The 26,424-nt window shown below is 31.9% G+C and overlaps 2 protein-coding genes across 2 annotated transcripts; one reads left to right on the top strand and one right to left on the bottom strand.

Moving 5' to 3' along the window:
- Positions 1-774: 774 nt before the first annotated feature.
- LOC137829734 (non-specific lipid transfer protein GPI-anchored 5-like) lies at positions 775-1,970 on the bottom strand. Its single transcript, XM_068636621.1, has 3 exons — positions 1,572-1,970; positions 1,321-1,431; positions 775-1,024 (listed from the first exon to the last, which is right to left on the bottom strand). Exons 1-3 carry the CDS (start codon positions 1,888-1,890, stop codon positions 894-896), a joined length of 561 nt encoding a protein of 186 aa, XP_068492722.1. The 5' UTR covers positions 1,891-1,970; the 3' UTR covers positions 775-893.
- A 10,336-nt stretch (positions 1,971-12,306) lies between these two features.
- On the top strand, positions 12,307-14,813 carry LOC137829735 (sucrose-binding protein-like). Its single transcript, XM_068636622.1, has 6 exons — positions 12,307-12,997; positions 13,131-13,306; positions 13,400-13,480; positions 13,608-13,874; positions 14,018-14,306; positions 14,386-14,813. Exons 1-6 carry the CDS (start codon positions 12,454-12,456, stop codon positions 14,535-14,537), a joined length of 1,509 nt encoding a protein of 502 aa, XP_068492723.1. The 5' UTR covers positions 12,307-12,453; the 3' UTR covers positions 14,538-14,813.
- The last annotated feature ends 11,611 nt before the right edge of the window (positions 14,814-26,424 follow it).

Consider the following 26,424-nt stretch of genomic DNA (forward strand, 5'->3'; position numbering starts at 1 on the left):
TATGATATTCCTTAAATATTTTATTTAATTATTTTTTTCTTTGATAAAAAAAAATTACGCAGTTATATTTTCAATTGAAGAGAAATCCTTAGCATAAAGAACATACCAAATAAAATGGATCTTAAAAATATTTTTAGCCCTTAAATTTCAATCGAATGACCTGTAGTTGCGTTTGAACTGGTAGGGTGACAAAATAATTATAGGCCTAAAAGATAAGGACAACTAAATGATTCATTAATTTATTCATGATTCATCATTTATAAAAATAAGTAAATACATATAATGGATTGGTTGAATGATTTAACATACTTGTAGCGAAGTTATATCTTGTTGGTTGAATTCACATTAAATTTATTGAATTACTTATTTTTATTTTTATTTGCTTTTTTGTTTAAATTTCTTGTTGGTTTTTGCGAACAAATAATTAAAGTTATTATGATTTATATTTAGGCAATTTGTGTAAAAACACTACGTAGTTAGCTTAAATATTTGTATTGCGAGACAGCTATCATATATTTTAATACACTTTTATAAATATAATAATTATGACCTTATTATTGTTTTAACATTTTTTTTGCATAAATTTTATTTTATTATAAATAAGTTAATAAATAAATTTTACGAGATAAGGACTTGTCAAATAACTACTTAACTAACCTATTTAACTAATCGTGTCGTTTATGGGGAAGAAATAGTTAGAAGAAAGTAGCTAAGCCAAATATACCAACAAATAGTAGTGCATCACACAAACAAGTAAAATCTACATCAAATCCCTCAGAAAAAATAACTTCATATCAATTTAATTTTTCAATTCAATATTCTTATTTATACAAGGACGTGCAAACGCTAAAAAATAAAATTTCAGCACCCAAATCTCAGTTGGCACAAAATAATCAGAACTTGGTGAAGGTTAAGGCACACGACACAATGGCAAGAAGATAGAACACCAAGTGGGAGGGGACTTCAATAGCATTTCCATCAGATGAACCACCGTTTGTTGATGGCACCGTTTTAGATCCTGCACCTGTAATTAACCAAAATGACATAACAAAAACATTTTCAGCAATTTTTGTGACAGTTCATGAGTTTATGTACTAACCGACTCAATGACTACTAATATGTACATGCACATGTAGAAAACTATTTGAACTAAGTGAAGATCACACTATTACTCTAAAATGTTTAATATAATTAACTAATTTAGCACAAGAAAGTTATGTACAAAAGTATATATTAGAATTTGTGGCTTTCAACTTTTTTTCTGTCTGAGTTTCTGTTAAGATAAACCCTAAACCCTAAACCAAAGTGATGCATATATACCTGAGGGAAAGTCTGAAGCAGAAGGTGATGTTGACCCTTGAGGTGATTCAGCTGAAGAATCAGAAGGAGAACCAACTGGAGCAGTCGAAGGAGATGTTGGTCCTTTGCCAGCTAATAATCAAATTAAATTATGTCATGAGAACAAACTCAATACTTTGTTATTATCCAAATCATGCTTTAGTTTTACTTACCATGTGAGATAAATATAAAGGGAGAGTCAAGACTTTGGTTAATTCTAATATTATTCTTACCTTGGCACTGGCTAACTGGGGGAGTTTGCACTTTACAAGCGCCAGGGAGAGACAAAGCAAGAGTTTGATTAATGGTAATTCCGAAAGTGGAACCACCATTAAGCAGGGAGCAAAGGCACTGTGGTGAAGATTGGACAACGGTTGAGAGCTGTGAGCAACATGAAGGTGATGGGGTTGAAGAACTTCCCATTATGTAGTTGAGGCAAGGGCTCAAGCTAGTCAGTGTATTGGTGCAACCTGATTGGGCAGTAGCATTTTGAGTCCACATAGTGGCCACCATAGCCGTAACTAGACACAAGACAAACCCTCTAAAAGCCATGATATTTATGTGGATACGTTGTGTTTTGTGCTGATACTGATACTACTGATACAGAGGGATGTGTGTGAGTGAGGATAAAAAGGGTCGGAGGGAGGGGTTATATAGAGGAAAACAAGAGTCTAAGACAATAGACAAGTAAAATTAGGTTGCCTACCCTTTGTAATTAAAGACACGTCAAAGGAAGTGTTTATCGATAATTATAACTATAATGGACTGTTTTGTTTGATATACGAAAGTGCCGTAATATTCTAGAATATGTTTGACTCTACCACCCAAGATGTAAGGACCTAATTAACTTTTATATATATTTTGAAACAAGACCCAATTAGCTTACCAAGAGAAGCGCATTTGAGTTTTGATTTAGTGATTATGGTTGACCTAGATTGATGCATACCTGTGTGGAAGTCACGAAATTTCAGAAACCTATTTAATCCTAAGGTTCTTCAAAAATATGATGAAATATAAGAATTCCATTAGAATATAATTGTCTATAATTTTCATTTAATTATGAACTAATGTATAATTAAAATTCATTAATTTCTATAATAATTATTTTAAGAGTTGGTTTAAGAGAAGTAGTTTTCACCAGTCTTGTGGTTGGTTACCCAAAAAGCTCCAATGTACGAGTCTAAAATATGGTGGCTAGGATTATGCTTGAACTGGAATATTGAATTCTGATTTTGTTTAAAGACAATAATTTTCCTAATGAGTTATCATATGTTGAGGTGTTTCTTCCTGGACCCTACATTTTCCTACTATATGCCTACATTAAATACTAAAGTTACTCTTCACAGCTTTGGATGGTTATGTAAGAGACGTAAGAAAAAGTGTTTTAGGTATAGGAACTGAAAAATAAAATAAAATAAAAACATTTTGAAATACTTTATCTGAAACATAATTTTTTGACTATGGTGAATAAGAATTCATAAAATATGTTCCAGAAAGTATTTCAAAATGATTTTCCTTTTCCGGAGCAAGTTATATGGAGAGCCCTTTTCAGAATATATTTCCAGAATATAATATGCATGAACTCTATTTTATTTTAGATTTTTTATTTTCATAAATATTACGTACTACCAAATTCTGAAAACTAAAAGAAAACAAACCTTACTTTTCCTCTTCGCCGAAAGTACAGAGCACACTAAAAATCACCAAAAGCACCCAGAACACTCAGTGTTTCTTGCTCTGAACAATGATAATGAAAATGATAGAGAAAAAGGAGACGTTGTGTTTGGGTAAAACCTTCTACGGTTAATTTTGTCAATTCGTATTTCTAATGGGGTGCAGGAATAAAAGTATAGGAGTGCAAGAAGAAACACTCATCTGTTGACTCCATAGAGGTTTTTGAATTACTCACAAATTGATAGTGGCAATTGCTTCCTGCACCATATCACTGCATCCAATCACAGGGAAAAACCGAAAATAGCTTAAAAAAATGAGGTACATATAAAATTACATTCCGGATCCTCTTTTTTGGAACACAATAATCTCTTCCGGATATTTTTTTTTGGAATGTATTATTTTCAGTTTCAGTTTTTTTTTATCCAGAATGGGATTTTGATTTTTTTTTTCTGGATTTTTTATATCCGAAACACAAAAATCTCTTCCGAATTTATTTTTCCAAAATGCATTATTTTCAATTCTGGATTTTTATTTCCGGAATAAAGGATATTTTTGGAATTTTTGAAATTATGTTGGGTGCAGGTTCAAAAGTGTTGGGTGCAGAGAGCATTTGCCATTGATAGTTAAGCAATTGTGAATGAATATTCATAATTTTATAAAATATAATTAAAAATAATTTTGTATTAAATTTAAATAATATTATTAATTTGTAATAATTTTTTATAATAATAATTATTTCAATATTTAATTTTATGAAAGAATAAGAAAGCGCAACCTATTTAAGTCCTAATTGATTATTTTGATTATGAGTGAAGCTATTTTTTGACATTATTACTTGTTTTTTAAGTCTTAATCGATTATGAGTGTTTTTGTGAATAATCGATTATATACTTAAAAAGTCAAATCGATTTTGGTCTTCAATGCCCAACGATTTGATTTCTATATCTACAAATTATTTATGGAGCTCTGAAAATGGGTTTGTTGTTGCATAAACCTTCATACATCTTCCAATGTTACCAATGTAGAATCTCTACAAAATAACTGTGACCATGTTAAATAAGTATGACTTTATTGAAGAAATACAAAAAAAGAAGTGATAGATAAAGAGAAATTAGTGATGATAAATTGGTTAAGTTTGGCGGGTCAATCTAAACTTTTTGAATCCGTCAGCATTAACCTAACTCGTCAACTAGTCAGGCCACAGGTGGGACGGGACGAACAAATCCATCAACCTGGCCATTTTTCTTTGTGGTGTTTTTTTAACATATATATCATGCTTCTAAAATAAAAATTGATGATTGTTAATATTTTATAAAAAAAGTTATTTACATTAATTTTTTTATATATCTTTTCATTCATTAGAGTATTGTTTATAGTTTAGGGATTAGAGTATTGTTTATAGTTCCTTTGTTTTGTTATACTTTAAATTTTGTTTAATTAAAATATTAAAATTGGATTCAATTTTATTATTATTTTTTTATATTTTTATTGTCTAAAAAATAATATTAATAACTATAATGAAATAAATTAGTCCAAAAGAAAAAAAATTAAAAAAACATATAATTTAAAAGAAGATTGAAAAATATGGATCAATCCGTCAACTCAATGTCTTCTGACACGAGTTCCCAAATTTAACTTGTATAGACGACGGACTACCACAATCCAACCTGTTTTTGACATGCCAACAAACAAAACAAAATAGATCGGGTTAGCAGAGTGACCCTGGATGGATTGTGAAGCATTAAGGACGCATGGACTGGCAGCAGGACTTTACGGGATTCCTTTCCGAGACTGTTTTCTATATCGCTGAATCAGGAATCAAAGGTGTCTGAGGTGGGAATATGGGAGGACAATGAGTGGACATGGACGCTGGGTTGGAGAAGGTATAGGTTTCAGTGGGAGTCTGAACTAGTAGATGAGCTGCTAAGAGTGATAAGCAGAACCAAACTCATCAGGGAAGAGATGGATTCCCAGAAGTGGGAAGGGGACACATCTGGAGTTTTTTCGGTGAAGACGGCATATGAACGACTTACTAAATCTTCTACAGATGGCCCAAATGCAATCTTTAACTTGCTCTGGCAGGTTAAAGCGTATCCTAATGTGCTTGTAACCGCGTGGAGGGCCCTTCTAGACAAACTTCCAACAAAGACAAACTTAATGAGGAGAGGGGTGATGATAAACAACCAATTATGTGTATTGTGTGGGGGTGGCAACGAAACAGTACAACATCTATTTGTGGAGTGTTCGGTAGCTCAACGTGTGTGGAATAGATGCTTTAGATGGATGGGAATTGTCTTTGCTCAACATAGGGAGCTGACATGTCATTTGGAGCAGTTCAGCTTTCAAGCTTTCAATTACAAGCCGAATATGGTGTGGAAAGGCATGTGGGTAGCGGTGGTGAGATGTCTTTGGGAGCAGCGGAACTCTATAATCTTCAAAAATGGTGTAGTGGATGATGATGAAATTTTTCATCTAGCACAAGTTAGAGCCTGGTCATGGATGAAACATAGGATGCGGTCTTTTAATTACTCTCTTGCGGAGTGGCATCTAAACCCTGTCCAATGTATAAAATGCTAATTCTATCTTCTTTGTAGGGGAGCCAGAAACCATGTGATGGCAATCATATCTCCATGGCAGAACCTAGCAAGATGTTTCCAATACAAAAGTGTGACAAATCTAGTTTTTTTTTTAGTCTGATTCAGGGCACAGGGGGTTGCTCCTAAACCATAGCAGATGAGTTAAGCAGGGCGAAAGATGTGAGGGAGGAACATTTGAAGTCATGATGGTGCCTAAACAGAGGGGAATTAGAGTTTTTGATGTTTTTGGTATGTCAGATTCAGAGGAAAGTTTAGAAAGGAAGACTTGGAATCAAAAACAAGGTATGACAGTGGACTATGAGATGCCACCCTTGATATGCTATTTGGAGTCGGTGAAAGGGGGAAGTGAGTAGATAATATTCAATAAGGTAGGAGAAGTTTTGTTTTCGGTGGCTTCTGCAACATAGGTATTCTTAAAAACTGCAGATTGGGCTTTTTGTGACAGCACATGCTGTTTTTTTATCCAGGTGTAGGTATCTCTGTTTTTCTAGGATACATGCGATGCTTCAAGCTGATGTTTTTCTAGCTAAACTTTGTATTGTTTTTTCTATTGCTTTATTTTATGCATTGTATCTTAGATGACTTTCTTTGTATAAGGGTTGAGACACCCCTGAAGTGTCCTTTTTATTTCATTAATTTGTTGCTGATAAAAAAAAAGGACTCAATAAAAAATTGGTTTCAAAATATTGGAAAAGTTCCATTCTAATTTCTAGCCAACCTCACCACACCAAACCAAAACACTTTTATGAAGATTGTTGTAAGTAGTTGAACGTATTCTCCCTCCTATTGAATCTACCTATTTCCTTCTACTCTCAATCTTGTAGACTCATCACAACATATAAACAACCTAAGACAATCGCTCATGGAAACCTCATCACTTCTCAAACGAGACTCATATTATTAATCCTCACACTCTTATTCCTGGAATTAGGAGAAACTGTAGCTTAGGTTGGCTGCATTTGAATTATATATATATATATATATATATATATATATATATATATATATATATTCACTCAAAATCAAACTTGTCGGGTTACAAACCTATTTCTACCAACATTTAGAAAAATAAAAGGTAAAGAGAAACTGGACAATAATGTTAAGAAATATAGTCAAATTGACCAAGTTTATACTTTATCAACTAGAGACCTAACACAAACCAATCTTATATATTTTACTTACTTCTATTAACACAAACCAATCTTATATATTTTACTTCTATTAAATATCATGCATGTTATTTCAAAGTTCTGGATTGAAGAAGATAGATACACATTTAAACTTTTTTTCAGAAATCTGTCGAGTATCTTATCCTGTTTGTTATTCATTTTTGGCAGTTGGTCCTAGACATATTCCTATAATAGTAGAGAAGGGTGATGAACTTTAAGGAGATGTTGCTTTGTTCCAAGTAAATTCGTAGCGAACACACACCACAAATAGTTATAAGATTTCATTGTTTAATGTTATCATTTGTAGGAGTTATGAATCACTTGCAATTTTACCATTTTAGACATTACTGCTAGCAACCTTTTCCCCCAACAATTTTTTTTATGAGCAATGAAAAAAATAAATTAAAGATAATGATTGTGATGGTCATATTACGTCACAGACTTAAATTGTTAAAATGAGTGAAAGAGGGAAAAAAGAAGAAGCCCTTCGATTGTTATTGTTGTAGTGATTTTATAATTTGGGTTCTTCCATGCCAGGTTATTTTTTTACATAAAATATCAGTCTTCTCACGGAAGGTCCATGCATTGGTACCCTTTTTCAACCAGTTTCAACAGCAACAAACAAACCTCGTACCAAGTCAAGTGACTAGAATAATGTAAGTGGTTATACGTGTATTCTACGCTTAAAAAGAAAAAAATGGAATCCAATTACCCTGGGGAAAGAAAATCTAGGCCCACTTCTGATACCTTTGTTTGAAGAATTCTCTAATTTTTTTTCTTTACCACACCCTCCTCATCGTACCATTGGCCTTCATTCTTCACTCTACTAATACTAGTTTTTGCTCTTCTCCATTTAATTATCGAGTGGAAATATCTTGTATTCAAGTCCCCTGTTTCAACCATCTTTAGCTCACCTTCTGCAGTAGTAAAGCTTCTTGTTTATGATTATTTCTCCTTTGTTCTTCTAAAAGTCACTTTCTGACCTCCCTTCCTTCCCCATCTAACCCGTTCTTATCATCTTTTGCATCTAGCTCTTGAATTCTTCAATTTTAACCCCCACTTCTATTGTCAACTCATTTATGCTTGAAAACTGGAACGAAAAACTTAGTATAGTCAACCTCCCATATCTCTTCTATTAACCCTTAGTATGCCATTGATCCAAGTACAGGAATTGTATCTTTCGAAGTGGAAAACTGAATTGACTTAGCTTCAAGAGTAACACTAGAATTTTGAACTATACTCTTTTTCATCCATAGACTTCGTGTAAAATATATAATTGTTCACTTCGTAACCTGTACAAGAAATGACATCAAACTTCAATCCAGCAGCAACCCAGGTTAAGATCTTTGATGCCGTTGAATCCTTTAATACCTCGTCTTTAAACCAAGGCATGAAAGTTATATTATGTTTCATCAAGACTCGTTTCTCTAGTTGTCTTGGGTTATTTTCTTTCACAATGGCTTTATGAGCATCTATGTAAGGTATAACTTCATCTGTGTTATTCAATATATACAAATGTGCTTGCAAGACTTTTTATTGATATTTGTTTACCACATGTACACATGTAAACATTTACTTGTAGAACGCCTATGGTGCCATGAGTTAGCTGGAAGACCTATTGTATTTGCTTTTGACATGTACTCTGAACAAAATTCAATACTTTCTTCTACTATGTACCTTTCAATTCTTGAAGCTTCTGGACGATAATGTTTTTTCACATACCCTTTGAAATTTTTCATATACTGCTCAACAGGATACACCCATCGTAAGTACACTGGTCCACACAATCTAACCTCTCTTACCAGATGAACCACGATGTCAAAAAAAGATAGAGGAAACAACATCTCCAATTCATACAAGATAACAACAATTTCATCTTCAAGTTCATCTTCAAGTTCATCTAATTTTAATGGATCAATGACTTTAGAACAAATGGAAGAGAAGAATGAGAACAGACGGGTTATGGCATGTCTAACATTTTTTGGTAAGATCCCACGAATAGCTACCGGTAGCAACTGTTGCATCAAGATGTGACAATCATGACACTTCAACCCAATTAACTTCAAATCTTGCATTGACACTAGAATCTTCACATTTGAGGAATGTCCTTGTGGCACTTTCACACCCTTTAGACATTGACAAAAACTTATTTTTCATTTTTTGACATGATGTAACAGGCTAGGGGCAAATATGTATGCTTACCCATTTCTATCGGTGTCAACTTGCCTCGTATGTTTATCTCAATCAAATTTAAACGAGCATTTAGACCATCATTCGTCTCAACATGCATTACATTTATACAATGTCTGACTTCTAACATCGACTAGTACGGAAAATCAAAGAAGATTGATTTTTTATTCCATATGTTTTTCACAGGTGACTTCTTTTTCGACTTACCGAAGGTGTGTTCTATGTTATTTACCTTTTTGTAAACCTCAACACCAGTTAATGGAGTTAGTGGACTACCAGTCTCTTGATGTCCATTAAAGGTTTTTTTCATCTTTCGGTAAGGATGATGACTTCTAAGAAACCTCTGATGTCGAAGATATATATACTGTCTTTCTTCCATGCTTCAATTATGGAGAACTAATGTCTTCTTCGCATATTGGACATGCTTTATGACCCTTAACATTATATCCTAATAAGTTACCATATGTCGAAAAGTTATCGATGGTGCAAAATAACATGACATGCATTTTGAAAGTTTCATTAGCAAATATGTCAAATACTTCAACACCATGATCCCACATTAACTTCAAATCTTCAATAAGGGGACCAGATATCATCATAGAGAACATAATGTATTTTTGCTTCATGCACAATCCAGGAGGTAAGTTGTAAATAACTAGTAAAACAGGCCATGAACTGTGATTCGTACTCATATTACCCAACAAATTCATTCCGTTTGTAGCTAAACCAAGTCGGATATTTCTTGATTTTTTACCAAACTTTAGAAACTCATCATCAAATTTCTTCCATTGAATAGAATCAGCTGAATGTCGGTACATGCCATCACATTTCCTCTTATCTACATGTCATCTAAGATTCTTAACATCATTTGGGTTTGTAAACAAACGCTTCATCCTTGGAATGATGGGAATATACCACATAACCTTCATTGGAGGTCCATGCTTTTCTATCTCTTCAATAGTATCATCATCTTTTTGTTTCAACTTATAACGCGATAACCCACACCTCGGATAACTTTTCAACAATTCAAATTCCTTCCTGTATAATATACAATCCTTAGGACATGCATGTATCTTGTTATACTCCATACCCATCAGACAAAGAATCTTTTTTTGCCTCATAATTATAATTAAGTAGAGTACTTTCCCTCTAGAAACATATCCTTCAACAGCTGAAGCAATTCCGTGAAGTTTTTATCAGTCCATCCATTTCAAATTCATCAATCTTAAAACCACCGACAACCGTGTGAAGTTAGTTGATCAATGATACAATGAAGTCTCTGCATCGCTTGACATACTTCCATGTCCATTCGCTTTTGCAAAAGTCTCAGCTCCCACATTACGAATCATGTCCTCCAATCGATCATCATGTACTTCACCATGTACTGCATCATCCATGGTGGACCCCACATATTCTTCAGTGACGAAAACACATGGTAAATTTAATAATTCACCATGTCATGTCCAAGTTGTATAAGATTGAAGAAACCCATCACATAGAAGGTGTTCCCTGATTTTCTTAACATCCAGTCTCCTTTCGTTCAAACAGTTAACGCACAAACACCTAATTTTTGCCGCATCATGACCACTATTATTCATGTTACGTTGAACAAATTGTATAAATTCTTCTACTCCTCTTTCGTACTCATCACTTATGCGAAAAAAAATTAATCCAATTTCGATCCATTATATTCTGTAATAGTCATTCATGTGTTTACTAATGAGTGTGAAATCTCACGTTGATCGAGGGTCGAACACCCGCAGACTCAATACCACTCAATTGTTGAGGGTCGAACACCCTTGGACTCAATACCAAAATATATCAATTGCCGATGGTCGAACACCCTCGCCATCAATACCAACACGTATCAATTGCCGAGGGTCGAACACCCTCAGACTCAATACCAACACGATAATTCTATTCTAACCTAACAACTAACGTAATATAAATTAATAATAAATACAAATTATAACAAATACTAAATATACAAATTAAAAATCATTAAATTAATTATAAATATTAAATAATATAAATCTATCTACAATCTAATAATTTAATAATTCTATTCTAACCTAAAAAAAATAATATAAATTTAAATTTTAAAAAATACAAACTATAATAAATAAAAAATAAACAAATTAAAAAAATTAAAAAAAATTAAAAAAATTTAAAAAATTTAAAACACCACCAACCTTGTGAAGGCAATGGTGGTGGTGAAGAGCGGCGACAACGACGACAACAACAACAGAGCAAATGGAGGCATAATGAAAACCCAAAGAACCGCGTTGAAGGCAATGAAACATTAGGAATGTGGTGACCTTCACAGCAATGGCATAAAAGAAACAAATAAGAGAGAAAAAAAAAAGCAATAGTGAAGAAGAACTAGAGAGCTCAAAAACAACTTATTCAATGGAAGAAGACAATGGCTCGAGGAAAATGAAGAAAAAGTACATAGAAGAAGAGGAAAATGAAGCATCAGAAGACAAAGGAAGTATGAAAGCGTAACTGACGCGCTCTGAGTAAGGGTAATAAAAAGCCTCTAAGAGGATGACTATATTGTAAAGTCGCCTTCTTACATCAAAGCACTTTGTGTAAGAAGGTGGCTATAAGGTAAAACGTTCCTCTTTGACGAAATGCTTTCTTCTAAGAGGGCAACTTTACCAAATAGTTGTCTTCTTACACAAAAACGCTTTGATGTAAAAAGACGACTTTACCACATAATTACCCTCTTAAAAAAATTTAATTTAAAAACACCATAACATTTTAAACAAGAATAGTACAAAATATAAATATTTTACATGATATTTTTTTCCAATAACATAAGTGATATAAGTGATAATATTCTGATACTTTTTTACATTATTAATTTTTCTTAACTTTTGATAATAAAAATATTATTATTTTATTTTAAAAAAAATATATTTATCTTTGTTAGTTAAATGAAATATTTTATTATTAATATAAATTATAAAATAGAAGTAAGAGAAAATGTAAGTGTGAAAGTATAATATTTCTATATGTCAGTATACAAGGGGGGTGATAGATTCAGACTTTAAATAATAAAAAATATTCACTTATTTTAATTATATTTAATTTATTTTTGAAGTTAAAATATTTTTACATTCTTATAATAGTTTCAAGTAGATGTTATTTGTCTTTGGTGTTAAATTAACTTTTCCTTCTGATAATCTTCCCAACACGTGATTCATTATTTCGTTTTGGGGTACGTGTCTCTCTGCATGATTTCCGTAGGAAAATAGGAGTATGAAAAAAGCAAAGAGTTTTATCTGCTTATGGTTTTTGTATGTATCCGCGCCCTCCCACCTCTACTTGGCATCAATTACCTATCTTGCTTGCTTGCTAAGAGACACGTACATTACACATGTCCAACTGCATGCAATTCCTATCCCATTCATAGCTCTTTCCCTTCATATAAACAAACACAATGTCCTTCCCTTTCATCTCAAAGACTCCACACCATCACCATGAAAATCAACCTTTCTTTACCTATCCTTCTCTTCTTCCTCTTGGCCTTGTTCTCAAACCTATCCTTGGCCAAGAAAGAAACCAAGGTAGTAGGGGACCCTGAGCTCAAAACATGCAAGCACCAGTGCCTACAGCAGCAGAAATACTCTGAGGATGACAAGCTCATATGTCTTCGAAGTTGTGACGAGTACCATGGTCTGAAGCATGAGCGAGAGAAACAAATAGAAGAGCAAATTCATGAGCATGAAGGTAGCTCTGAAGAGCACGAGGAGGAGGAGGAAAGCAGTGAAAAGAAAGAAGAACAAGTAGAGGAAGGAGGGGAAGAGGAAGAAGAATATCCCTACATTTTTGAAGAAGATAGGGATTTTGACACCAAGTTCGAAACAGAAGATGGCAGAATTCGGCTTCTGAAGAAGTTCACTGAGAAATCCGAACTTCTCAAAGGCATTGAGAATATCCGTTTAACCATTGTAGAAGCTAAACCGCACACGTTCGTGGCTCCACGTCACTTTGATTCTGATGTTGTTTTGTTCAACATCAAGGGTATACTTTTTTAATTTCTGTTATTCGTTATTAACTTTGTTTTGTCCTTTTTTATTGCATGTTCACATGTAGTGGTGGATACTGTACAATTTCTGAAATTTCTAACTTTGATTTGTTGTTTGGTATCTGGTAGGGCGAGCCGTACTTGGGTGGGTGAAGGAAAGTGAAACAGAAAAGTTCATCCTTGAATCTGGAGACATGTTGGCGATACCGGCAGGCACCCCACTATACATCGTTAACAGAGATGAGAATGAGAAGCTCTTCCTTGCCATGCTCCATGTACCTGTTTCCACTCCTGGAAAATTTCAGGTTACTGCTTCTCACTACATACATGATCATGGATAATTGATAAATGAACACATGATCACTTATATAAGCTAATCTAAGGAAATTGTGATGTAGGAATTTTTCGGGCCTGGAGGACGAGACCCAGAATCGTTCCTATCAGCATTCGGCTGGAATGTGCTCCAAGCTGCGCTCCAAGTAGACCCTACTACCTATATATATATATATATATATATATATATATATATATATGCTTCGTTATACTATATTCTAAGTAATTGTTGCGTTTTGCCTACTTTCTGCTAAAATGAGAAATTAATTACAGAGCCCAAAAGGACAGTTAGAGAAGCTTTTCAATCAACAGAATGGGGGAAGTATTTTCGAAATAAGCAGAAAAAAGGTGCAGGAGATGGCCCCCAAGAAAACCTCTTGGTGGCCCTTTGGTGGCCCATCAACGGCTGAATTCAATCTTTTCACCAAGCCTCCCACTTTCTCCAACCGTCATGGTCGTCTAACTGAAGTTGGTCCTCCTGATTCCAGGAGTCTCCTTGAAAAACTCAATATCATGCTTTCCTTTACCAACATCACCATGGTATAATACCAACTCAACTTCCTTTATTCTTTATCTCATTCACTAATCTCTAATTTATTATCCATTTACAGATAAGTTACATTTTGACAATAGCTATATTGGTTTTTTCATGCACTACATTAAAACTCTATATTTTTATATAGAAATCTATGAGTACTATTCACTACAACTCACATGCAACGAAGATAGCACTGGTGATCGATGGTAAAGGGCATCTTCAAATTGTATGTCCCCACATCTCATCAAGGTCAAACTCAAAGCATGAAAAGAGTAGCCCCTCAAACCATAGGATCAGTGCCGACCTGAAGCCAGGAATGCTGTTTGTTGTTCCTCCTGGTCACCCCTTCGTGACCTTTTCTTCCAGGAAAGAGAATCTCCAGATTATTTCCTTCGAGATTAATGCTCGAGACAACAAGAAGTTTACATTTGCTGGTACTAATTATACTATGCATGCATCTACATTTGGTTTTTAGTTTATTTTAAAGTTTAAGGTAGTTATTGTGTGCAACAGGGAAGGACAACATTGTGAGCTCCATGGACGACCTTGCTAAGGAGTTGGCCTTTAACTATCCTTCGGAAATTGTGAACAAAATCTTCGACAGAAAGGAAAGTTTCTTTTTCCCATTTGAGCTGCCGCAAAGTGATCCTCGTGCTGATGCATGAGTGTGTGTGAGGTTTAGAAGAAGCAAGAAAAGGAGTAGTATTAAGCTTGATCGAGGCTGAGTTTTTTTTTCTTTCTTTTCTGTGGTTTGTGTTGTATGTTGCTAGTGATCCTAAGTAGGGAGATGGAATGTATGAAAATGCAGAGCATAATGCATGCATCCATCCATGCAAATGGAATAAAATGGCCACTCGTTGCTATCTTCTATGGTCGTGGCAGAATAATAGATTTTTGTTCAATGTTTTATGTAATTTATGTCAAGTATTTGCATTCCTTAACATATTCTCTCTACATTTTTTTTTGTTTTCTCAACTACAACAAAATAGAAGAGAAAATATCTCATTTATTATGTTTTACAAATTTTAGATGAGAAACGAACTGTTGGGAGGAAATCATTTAAGATAAAATGTAAAAAGAGAATAAAGAATATTCACTTCACTATATATATGTTGGAAGTTGGGGTGAGATTAAAAAATTTGTAGTAGACTTTACTAATAATTTGGGGTGAGATTAAAAAATGTGTAGACTGATAATTTGAGGTGAGATTAAATTTTTTGTAGTAGATGTAAATTCATGTGACTGAATATTATATTAATTATTTATTTTATTAGAAAAAATAAATGAGATTAAAATAATTATAGTAGATGTTACTGAAATTTTTATTTTTATAATATTATATTCATAGTTTATTTTATTATAAAAAAAAATATATTAAGAAAAGAAATAAAGGAGGAATAGTAAAGTTTTTAAAAGTGAATGTATTATAGTGTATCTGATTGTAATTTTTATTTTAATAATATTATACTATATATTTATTTTATTATATTAATAAATGTATAAATTAATAAGAAATTATTGTTTCTTTTCGAAATTTATGTTTTTTTAATGACTATATGTCTTTATTATTATTATTTTTATCGAAATTTATGTTTTTTAATAATTATATGTCCTAATTTTTTTATTTCTTTTCTTCGGCTTCTATCCGCATATCCAAGATCATGTGTACGGACGTGTGTGTTTTTTTTTGTATTATTTGATTAGGAAGATTATTTTAATCTAAATTTTGTTATAGCTGTTGAAAGAACTCAAAAAAAAAAATTCTGACACATCGGTATTCGATATTCGTACGACACATATTGATGATATTGGATATCGACATTCGTATGACACCTTAAAGGACACGTGTCCTGTATTCTATATCGACACTCGTATTGTACCTGAAGGACATATTCTATATCGACACTCGTATACATCGACACTCGTATTGTACCTGGAGGACATATTCTATATCGACACTCGTATTGTACCTGGAGGATATGTATCTGTGAAGTGTCCAATACAAAAAGTATTCGTTTCAAAAAATATTTGTTAGATTGTCGATATTCGTATAGGATACCGACACTCGTATTCGATATTTGTATTCTATATCGACACTCGTATTGTACCTGGAGGACATGTATCTGTGAAGTGTCCAATTCAAAAAGTATTCGTATAGGATACCGACACTCGTATTCGATATTCGTATTGTATACTGACACTCGTATGATACCTGGAGGACATGTATCTGTGAAGTGTCCAATTCAAAAAGTATTTGTTAGATTTCTGACAATTCTAATACGGTTCTAACACAATTTAAAAAAAAAAAATACATTAACTTTTTTATAAAAAAATAATTATTATATAAATTATTATTATAATTATAAAAATAAGAAACAAATCCTCGTGAAAAAAAAAATTTATAACATACTTATACACATAAATCTTTATTATCAATTTCTGCTTAAAAAATAATCTGGAATATACTTATGCACATAAATCTTTATTTTCAATTTATATAATTTATAATTATGTAATATATAAATAATATCTCTGTGTCCTACATTTTAAAAATTTTACATATTTTTGTATCTGTGTCATGTCAGTGTCTGTATTCTGTGTTACATAACCCTGAATCCAAAATTCATCAGATCATAATCCAAAAATAGTGTACAGACACATAAATGTGCTACATAGCACTGAATCCAAAATTCATCAGATCATAACCCAAAAAGTGTACAAATAGTGTGGCAGACACATAAACATCATCCAGATCTTGTTGAACTTCTCCCATCAAAGTCCAAAGTTTAAACATAAGAAAAAATGTTCATAAAGTGAAAAAAAACAAGGCTTTTTAGTGAAAAATAAATTACTTACTCTAAATTTTTGTTATCATCAAACATTTAATCTCAAAACCTTTAATTATCCAACCAATTTCAACTGTTTTCTATATTTCTCTGTGTGTTCCATGTTTAATACAATGCAATATGTTAAAGAAGAAGAAAAACCTAGGACAAGGGTGGAAAATAAAAGAGTGAGGCTGCGATAGTGTTCCTAGTACAGAGAACAGGGGGAGAAAATTGCAACAGATACAAAGACAAATAAAACAAAAAAACTAACAGGTGTTGAAAGAGTAGTCATGGATAACAGGGTAAATTGCATAGTTGTAGAGAACAAAAAATGACCAAAACACCAACATAATGGACAGGTGTGGCTTCTGTAAGACTAAAAACTACAAAATTGTAGCAAAACAAAACAAAACTAGATGGGCCGTGGCCCATGATATTAAGAAAAGGCTTAGGAAATAAAGAAATAAAGGGACACAAAAAGCCTTAAAGGACTGGCAATTTTTTTTCTTCTTAATTGTTTATTGCACCTCCTTATTAAAGTGGAAGACAATTAATTTCTGCACCATACAACTGCTTTCAATAAGAAAAGACGAAAATTTCCTTAAGTAAAATGGAGGTATATATAAAACTACATTCCAGACCCTTTTTCATAATATGTTCTGGATTTTTTTTCGAGAACAAACTTTTGGTATTACAGATTTTTTATCTGGAATGAAATAATTAATTTTATTTTTATTTTTATTTTTGGAACACAATAATCTCTTCTAGATATAACTTTTTTGGAATATATACATTTTAATTTTAGATTTTTATTTTTGAAACATAATAATTTTTTTCGAATCTATTTTTCTAAAATGTATAAATTCTGGATTTTTATTTTCAGAATGAAGGGCATTTTCAGATTTAAAATTGTGTAGGGTGCAGTTTCAAAATATTAGGTGTAGGAAGAATTTGCCAAAGTAGAATGTAAAAGTAACCTTTCCAAATTATTTAGTTTTCTGAAAAAATAATAATATATTAAAAAACTTCTAAATGATGTATTTCAAAAAATTCTTAAAAATATATTTCAGAATGAAAATCTTCAAATTTATAATCTAGATTTTACTTTTTTTCTTTCTCTTAAAATATATTTTTGGAAACATCTTCTTAAAATTAAAATTAAAAGTTTGGTTTTAGTTTTCAGAAAGAACATTCCAGACAAAATGTCACCTCTCTTCCTTTGTCTTCACCAATCTCTCTCCCTAACTTAACATGCATATATGCATATGATTCCTGAAGTTTTCATTTTTTACTTTTAGTTTTGCATATACTCTACCTATTGCTCTCTCTTGGAGCTTTTTCTCTACCAATAGCTTTATTTTTTCTTTTTTTACTAAAACTAGTTTGACCTTCTGAACTTTAAAATGTCAAAGCATGTTTTTAACTTTAACTTCCCTGTTCTAAATTTACTGTGGAATCAGAGTAAATATTGTATATGGAAAAATCAAATATCATGGTTAAAATTAAATTATAAAAACATAAAGAAATGCTATTTATTAAGAATAATTTCTTGAAAGAAATTTAACTTTTGTTTAGAGGAACATGGTCTCATCATTTCGAGTAACATTACTAATATAATTTTTTTGAAGATATACATTTTTTCAAACTTAGAAGGATAGTACATATGAGACATTTCAAAGTTAGGAAATTGCTTTAAAGTTTAGATAAAGTATTGCAATGCTTAAAATCATTTTGTATTTCAAGAATACTCAATTCCTTCAAACATTTTGCCCTAATTTAACCGTTCTTCTTAGCAGAAATATGGATAATTATTAGTACTGTGTGCAGTGTGTTTTCTTCTGTCATCATATAAAAACTATTGGTGCCTAAATTGGTAAGTTACAAAATCTTACATCTTCTTCTGAGGGTTTAAGATGATGATGTCATGAAACAATTGCATGGTTTTTTGTAACAGTCACTGGTAGGTGGCGTGAAGCACAGATTACCATAGATGATGACACCAATGTCACTTAATTTCATTCACCTCCATCACCATTAACTTTAACTTGTTCAAAGCTAAACCCTTCCCTTCCTCTCTGTGTACTAGTTATAGGACTAGCATATAACCTAGCTCCCCTTTAGGCTACTTCTTTATACTCTCTGTCCACAACTGTTTCTTTGACTATGTTCATATTTAGTAACTTTCAAACCTTATTGAATTTAGACTATATGTACACTGTTCATTGTAATTCAATTTTTCTTTATCCAACTAAATATAATAAATTCATCATCATGTCTTCAACTAAACTAATAATATACTCTGTATCTTTATTTTGATTAATATATACATTGGGACCTTTTAAAATAACAATCACAAAATATTTTTTTTTATTAATATAAAAATCATAAATCTGAATAAATATAAAATATAATAATAAAATTATTATCATTATTATATCAATAAAAAAATTGCAAAATAATTTTTTAAATAAAGGGTGAAAATGCATTTTTCCTAATATATAGTATCTTTCAAATATATATATGAGAAATAAACGAACTAATGAGATATAAAAAAAAATTGAGAATGGAATTTAAGATTTTTTTTTTCGCACTTATGTAGTATTTTAATTGTACTCTAGCATTGAATTGATACCAATTAGTTTAACTTACACAGTAAATCAGGTTTAGTATATCACTTGTATAATTTGATCCAATCCAATGATTTTTTTAAATACTAATATTTTCTCTGCAATGAGTTTTGCTATTTTCTTAAGTTAGCAAAATCATTAAATAATCAAATTTTTATTTTTATTTATAAAAATAATTTTTATTTAATAACTTTTTTTTATTGTGATATGAATAAAAACTATTATTTTTTAAATCTACTTTTGCAGATCACCATGTGTTATTTTAGAATCAAAACTATATTGGAGTTAGATGTTTGTTATGTTTGTTTTAATTTTATAAATAGTGTGCAGTAGTGTTCTTTGTATCTGTATTTTTTTTTCCAATAATGAGTAGGTTTATTTATCTTCTCCTAGTTTTCTATTCTACTGATGTTAAGTGTATAAATATACATAATTCAAGTATTCTCTTGTTTTCTTCTCCCAATTGGGAGCAGGAAATGGTTAGTTTCAAAGTGTAAATAAATAATAAATGCACACATATCCTGAACATTTTGTGTATCATTTTTAATGCATGATTTGGAGAAATGAATCCATAAACTACACATATCAAAACAAGAGATATCTAGACCCACTTCCAGTCAGGGATGAAATAATGGATGACGTACATTCACATCACAGGCGAGCATTGTGATTTTGAATTGCGAGTAAGAAGATCAAAGGTACAAAAGCAAACAAATAAAGGACTTTGCTCTATAATAGCAACAGTACTTACTGCACACAGTAACTCAGAATAGAAAAAACTTGCACGGAGGAAAACACGAGGTTCAGCTCCATGCACGTGGCTGCAGCAAATAATGGATCATGGAAGCAGCAAAATCTGCACTCATCCTATACCAACCATGATATCACACTCCCTTCATATACTATATATACACACACACTATATTAATAAGTTATTTAGAAAGTAAATTTATTATATGAGTAATTTTTTAATTTATTTAGTTTTATCTTATAATTTTATTAAGTAACACAACCTTTAGTAGTTATATTAAGAAAAAAAGTAATAACTCTTCAAAAAATTATTCTGGTCGAATCTCTGTATATTCATATCTAATCAATTCAACTGAGTCAGACTGCACTCCACAGCCTGCACAGGGATGTGAATTGAAGGAGGACCATATAAGGGTTTGATAAATTTAATTTGACATTGCCTTGTTGCATTGATTGTCCGAATTAATTATCAACAGATTGCGTTGTAACCATTTAGCATACATTAAGTTCTTATTCTGGGCACTGATACCTTGTTTTACAAGCAAAAACATCAGATATTTAAGACACAATAAGACAATAAAGCTGATTGTGACATCACCACATATGCATTTATGTATCATATAACGACCAATTCATTCTTTACACCTATACATTCAATTGTCTTATTATGGTCCATTCCTAGCTAGCTAGCCAGATCTAGCTTGCGTATTCTGTCTCGTTATTTGGTCATTCTCTTGCTGATGAGTTGCATATTCATACCTAAAATTATCTGTTTTGGATTTTGCTGTTTTGGTGTTGCACAGGAGAGACACTTTTACTAAGCTCCAGTGAACAACTTGTACAATCCTAGAAATTAAGGAGTCACAGGTCGAGAAGAAGGAAATTCCCTTGCACTTCTTTGTAAAGAATGCCCTTGTTGAAACTTAATAGTGACACTGAAAATTGGTGAAAGAATCTGCTGCAATGCAATGGATGATGAGAAAGAAAGAAATAACCAAAAAAAAGGAAAGAAGCTTTCTTTTCTTTTGTATATATAAGAGTGTGTGGTGCTTTAATTTTGTTGTTTGAGCAAGGAATGGATGATGACACTGGCGTGAGATAGGAGTGTAGAAGTACTGGTCAGATCTAGCTAGCTTTTGACGCCTTCCAAAGCCAATGAACTTTTATCATAGCCCTTTGTGAAACTTTCAAGCGTGCGTCAATATTGTCAGAAATCAGAATTCTCTCTGCGTAATATGTCTGTCTCTCCCTGTGAAATTTCCAACCTATAACATTTTTAAACACCACCGTCATCATTTACCACTTAACCAACGTATACATTGGAGACGCCATAAACTTTTGACATCACCATCTCCATTTACTTTTGGAACCTTAATTGGATCAACTCAAAAGTCAAAATTAATGGAATTAGTGCTCTGATATGATTTAGTTTTAATTCTCTTTGCAACATACATATTGATACTTAATTACAAAACATATATATATATTATGATGATTGAAAATTGTGAAATAATGGTACAAAGATGATCTTGGAGTCCAAAGGTTTGGCATTTAGTCATGATTCTAAAGCAAGGTAGAGTCTTTCATGATTCATAAGTGCCCCCACACTGTCCTATATATGGATATGGACTATAGATATGGAGTATGAAAGTCCAATGCGAATGCAGTTCAAAGTTGCAGGTAAGACTTTTCTTTTTGGTAGCACTTGTCAATTTGGCAATTATGGTGAAGTGGTCCACTCAAAAGGGCCAAACTCCCTCCCACCTATGCATGTTGAAATGCCCATAACATAACCCTAGTTCTAATGCATTACGTGTAGATATAGATATAGGTGAGTTTAAACATTTGTCATTGAAGTTGAAAAGGCATATGCAGAAGGACTGCATGTATCAATGCTTCATTCATTGATCGTACACTCCCACACACAAAGCCTTTCTTTCAAATCTTTTTTTCTTAAACTTTTAATTACATTTCAAGTTTTTATCCTTATTACATTTATTACATGGGCGAGAATTGAACTCAACTTATCAAGGAAATCCATTCTATTGAATCTGAGTTTCAACTGAAATTTTGTTTTACTACTTAAAAGTTGAAGTGTGTTTGAATGATAAATGATGAGTGAGTTAGGTAACATGATCCATTAAATTGGGCCCGAGCACTCCGATGGTGAAGCCTTGGTAGGGCCTCCAGAATAAGAAGATGGTGAATTAGGTGAGCAATTTAATTACTTGCATGAAAAATGCAATTCTTCTACGGGTTGATCCCTATGCATATGCATTACTTGCAAGCCATGTCCCTCATGGAAAGCAACCTTAATTTCTAATTTCGTGGAAGAATCATAGTACATATTTCACGTGATTTACAGCTACCAAGTTTGAATATTTTATGATCGATAAAAATTATTGTAATTATTTTCTTTTTAAACTGGACTGAATTCACCCAAAAAAAAACTTAACATAAAAGAAAAAAAACTATTCAAGTATTCTAAAATTGTTCTAGTTATTTTAAATTGATGTGTAACATTTAATATTTCTTTTCAAACAAGAAATTTGTTAAGTTTAATATTTAAAAGTGACTCATTATCAAAATTAGATAACTTTAAGAGTTGAGTCATATTGTTCATAGTGAGAGATGAACTTTTATAAGTCCTAGTTAGTTCTTTATTATTTTTTTTAATTTTAACTAATATTATCTAATATTTAAAGTTTCTATCTTTGTCAACAAATTTCAAGCATCACAAGTAGGTATTCTTTTATTTTATGTTAAGATTTTAGAAAATTTAATTGGAACTATTTGTTAATGATTAATAGACATATAACTGACTTTAAATAAGTTACACTTCCTCTTAATATGAGATCAAACTAACTACTGGTGAATAGTCATTGAACCTCAACTGCAGGAGACAAAGATGTTTATTCAGTGAAAAACTTGGAAATAAATTACAATATAGTTGTGCCGGGATAGATTTATGGTCGCGCATAAAAACATTAAACAGTATATGGTTGTGTTTGTTCTTAATGTTTTACTGATTGTCCATATTCAAATTACCACACGGGTTAAGGCTCGACAACTGCCTAAGTTAAGAAAAACAAACTTACTTGTGTCACACAGGGGTTAGACTTTAAACAAATGTCAAAGAGTTAGGTTGGTACTACTGGATAATGTCAGTTTTTATAGATACCACCTGATAAGGTCTACCACCGGATAAGGTGAATTTTTGTAGATACCAAATAAAGTCAGTTTTTGTAGATATCACCTGATAACATCGGTTTTTGGTAGATACCAACTGATAAGGTCAGTTTTTCTAGATGTTACCTAATAAGGTCAATTTTTGTAGATACCTTATGATAAGGTAAAATTTTGTAGATACCGTCTAATAAGGTGGCTTTTGTATATAGTTCCTGATAAGGTAAACTTTTTAATGTTCAGGTCCAGATGGGGTCGAGGTTAAACATAGTCAACAATTTTATTAATCCATCAAAGTTGGAAGTCAAGTTAAACATAGTTAACGATTTTATCAATCCAGCTAAGCTAGAAGTTGATCTAAACATAGTTAGTGATTCTATCAACTAGTAGAGCTAGAAGTCAAGCTGAACATAGTTAGCAATTTTATCAATCAGCTGAGCTAGAAGTCGAGCTGAACATAGATAACGATTTTATCAATCAGGTGAGCTGGAAGTCAAGTTGAACATAGGCAATGGTTTTATCAATCCAACCAAGTTGGAAGTCAAGCTAAATATAATTAGTGATTTTATCAATTCAATTGAGCTTTAAGTCAAGCTTAACATAGTTAGTGATTTTATCAATCCAACCTAACTGAAAGTCAAGCTGAACATATTGATGACTTTTTACGGCAAGTGTACCGCGTTGTCAGAAGTAATAATGTGTCCTTAAGGACGGATATTGAACTCACAAGGAACAATTGAATAATCAAGTAAAAGACTCACAGAATAATAAAAGTTTGTTGAGATTTGTTATGATAACAATGATTAATAAGAAAACAAGTCAAAGAGTTGCTTCAATTGGAAAAATAGGGATTGAGATTCATCTTTCTCACTCTTTTGTATTTTGATTAGCATGACAATATTGTGTCCTTTGATTGATATTGATGCTCGTATAAAAATCATTTATATCGATTTCTCGCATATAAAATTATTAAGATATCTCCTAAATATCAATTTCTCGCATATTTTTAAAAACAACTTATGAGTAAAATAAGACGTTGATAGCAATTAACATTTCAAATCTATTCTTAGTATTCAAATATGTTAAGCATTATCATTTTGGTCATAAACTTAGAAGTACTTTCTAGTTAAATCTAAATTTCAAGATCAAGGTGAACAAGCATTGCTAACAAGATGATAATACCAATCATCAATTAAAACAAAATATTATATTTAGATATCACCTCAATACATAAGAGTTTGAACAGATTACTCTCAATCCCAAATGGTAGAATTAGTCACACATACAAGCAAGGAGAGCAAGAAAAGAAGATTATGGATGGGCTCGCTTAGGCTTAAGTGACTTCTCACTTGGGCGTTAATGGGCTCGCTTGAGCGAGATGGAGCTCGCTTGAGCGAGATTGAGCTTGCTTGAGTGAGATCCACTGGTGGTGTCTGGCTTAGGCGAGCTTTGGTCAGTGCTGGTGCGTTCCAACTTTCCCTTTTTAGCTTTGTATATTCTCCTTTTTGCCCAATCATCTTCATTCTTCCCTAGAATCTTGAAATTAACACAAATTTAGGAATAAATTGTTCTTATTTAAATTAAAATCACAAAATATGTAAAAAAGGTATAATTTCATAAATTAGGGGTTATTTTATACTTATTTTAGCAATTAATACTCATAAGTGTCTATATTTTAATATGAAATATTACTGAAATTTGAAACTTATCACATAGTCAACATTTTTATCAATCCAACCAAGCTAGAAAAGTCGATCTGAACCATTGGAGTGCGGTGCATATGAATGTCTTATGAACATTTTGCATCATACAACATCTGAGCCACCTAATATTGGCATTTGTGCTAAAAAAAATTTTAATACTATCTAGTTCTCTTAGTCTTGAAAATGGTGTGATCTTGGACACCATGTAGTGAGGGGGTACTGATGATTATTTTACAGCACGTGTACCGTGTTAAAAGTAATAAATTTGTTCTTAAAGACGGATATCGAACCTACAAGAAACAATTGATTGAATTCTCAAGTATAATATTCACTAAATAGAAAACAATATAAAAAGTTTGTTGTATATGAGATTGCAAGAACATAAATAAAGCAAAGCAAAAAGTTGTTTGATTCAATTGGAAAAATTAGGATTGGGGTTCGTCCTTCTCACTCTTTTGTATTTTGAAAAACATAATAATATTTTATCTTTGATTGATATTGATACTCATATAAAATTCATTTATAACAATTCCTCACATATAAAATTATTAAGATAAAAACTCTTTATCCTTACGAGCAGATGTTGATCGCCCTAGAGAAGGGTTGTGGATTTGCTTGAGCGTGTACGTGTATTGGGTAAGGATTTTCCCTTCCACCTTTGGCGAACATCTCTATGTGCACGACTTGTTGTAGTTCTTCATTGGTCTTTTGTAACTTCTCATGGGCTTGCATGACTTTCTCCATTAAGTGGTGTGACATCTTTGCTTCTTTCCATAGTCGCCTGTGCTTGACACGAGCCCCTTCTTTGTGTCGCTCTTTCTCAGTGTGGGCTATTTTTGCTTGTTGTTTGGCCTCCGTATTTTATTTTCACGATGTAATTCCTTATGGTATCTAAAATTTGTTGCATAGTAATAACATGACTATCATCTTCATGTTGAACTTGTTGTCTCTTATTCTTCATGATATAGTTATTTCTCAAAAAAATTATAAACTATTGTGTGGAGGTAGGAAAATTTTTACCTAACCCCATGATAAGCGTCGTTGCTAGGTTCAAAGTTTAAATAACTTCAAACAAGAACATTCAAGTTAAGTTTCTTTCTTTATAGTGAGAGATACATTTTATAAGTCCTAATTTCTCTAAATCTTAACTGATATTATCTAATATATAAAATTAAAATCTTTCTCAAATACCACGTATTCCTTTATTTTTTACTAAATTTTAGATAATTTTATTAAATCTCTATACCTTATAATTTTTCTTAAATAAATTACATTCTCTCCTAATATAAAATGAGACTAGCTACCAATAAATTACTTTAACAAAATTATATTAGTTTTTTTAAAGAGTTTTGAGTTTGCATATGGCGTAGAATAAGATATTAATAAGGTGTCAGTATAATATTTTAAATCAAAAGAAAGTGGTGTAATGATATCAAAGAATGAAGGTGTTGTTAAATA

The sequence above is a fragment of the Phaseolus vulgaris genome, chromosome 7 (assembly GCF_000499845.2).
Source record: "Phaseolus vulgaris cultivar G19833 chromosome 7, P. vulgaris v2.0, whole genome shotgun sequence".
NCBI classification, from domain to species: Eukaryota; Viridiplantae; Streptophyta; class Magnoliopsida; order Fabales; family Fabaceae; genus Phaseolus; species Phaseolus vulgaris.

Bases quoted from the DNA above. Each gene is read 5' to 3' on its own strand.
- LOC137829735 (XM_068636622.1), top strand. From the start codon at position 12,454: ATGAAAATCAACCTTTCTTTACCTATCCTTCTCTTCTTCCTCTTGGCC. The intron at 13,307-13,399 runs GTTACTGCTTCT...ATTGTGATGTAG, and splicing joins CCACTCCTGGAAAATTTCAG to GAATTTTTCGGGCCTGGAGG. The intron at 13,875-14,017 runs GTATAATACCAA...ATTTTTATATAG, and splicing joins CCTTTACCAACATCACCATG to AAATCTATGAGTACTATTCA.
- LOC137829734 (XM_068636621.1), bottom strand. From the start codon at position 1,890: ATGGCTTTTAGAGGGTTTGTCTTGTGTCTAGTTACGGCTATGGTGGCC. The intron at 1,432-1,571 runs GTAAGAATAATA...TTTGATTATTAG, and splicing joins CCCAGTTAGCCAGTGCCAAG to CTGGCAAAGGACCAACATCT. The intron at 1,025-1,320 runs GTATATATGCAT...GGTTAATTACAG, and splicing joins TGCTTCAGACTTTCCCTCAG to GTGCAGGATCTAAAACGGTG.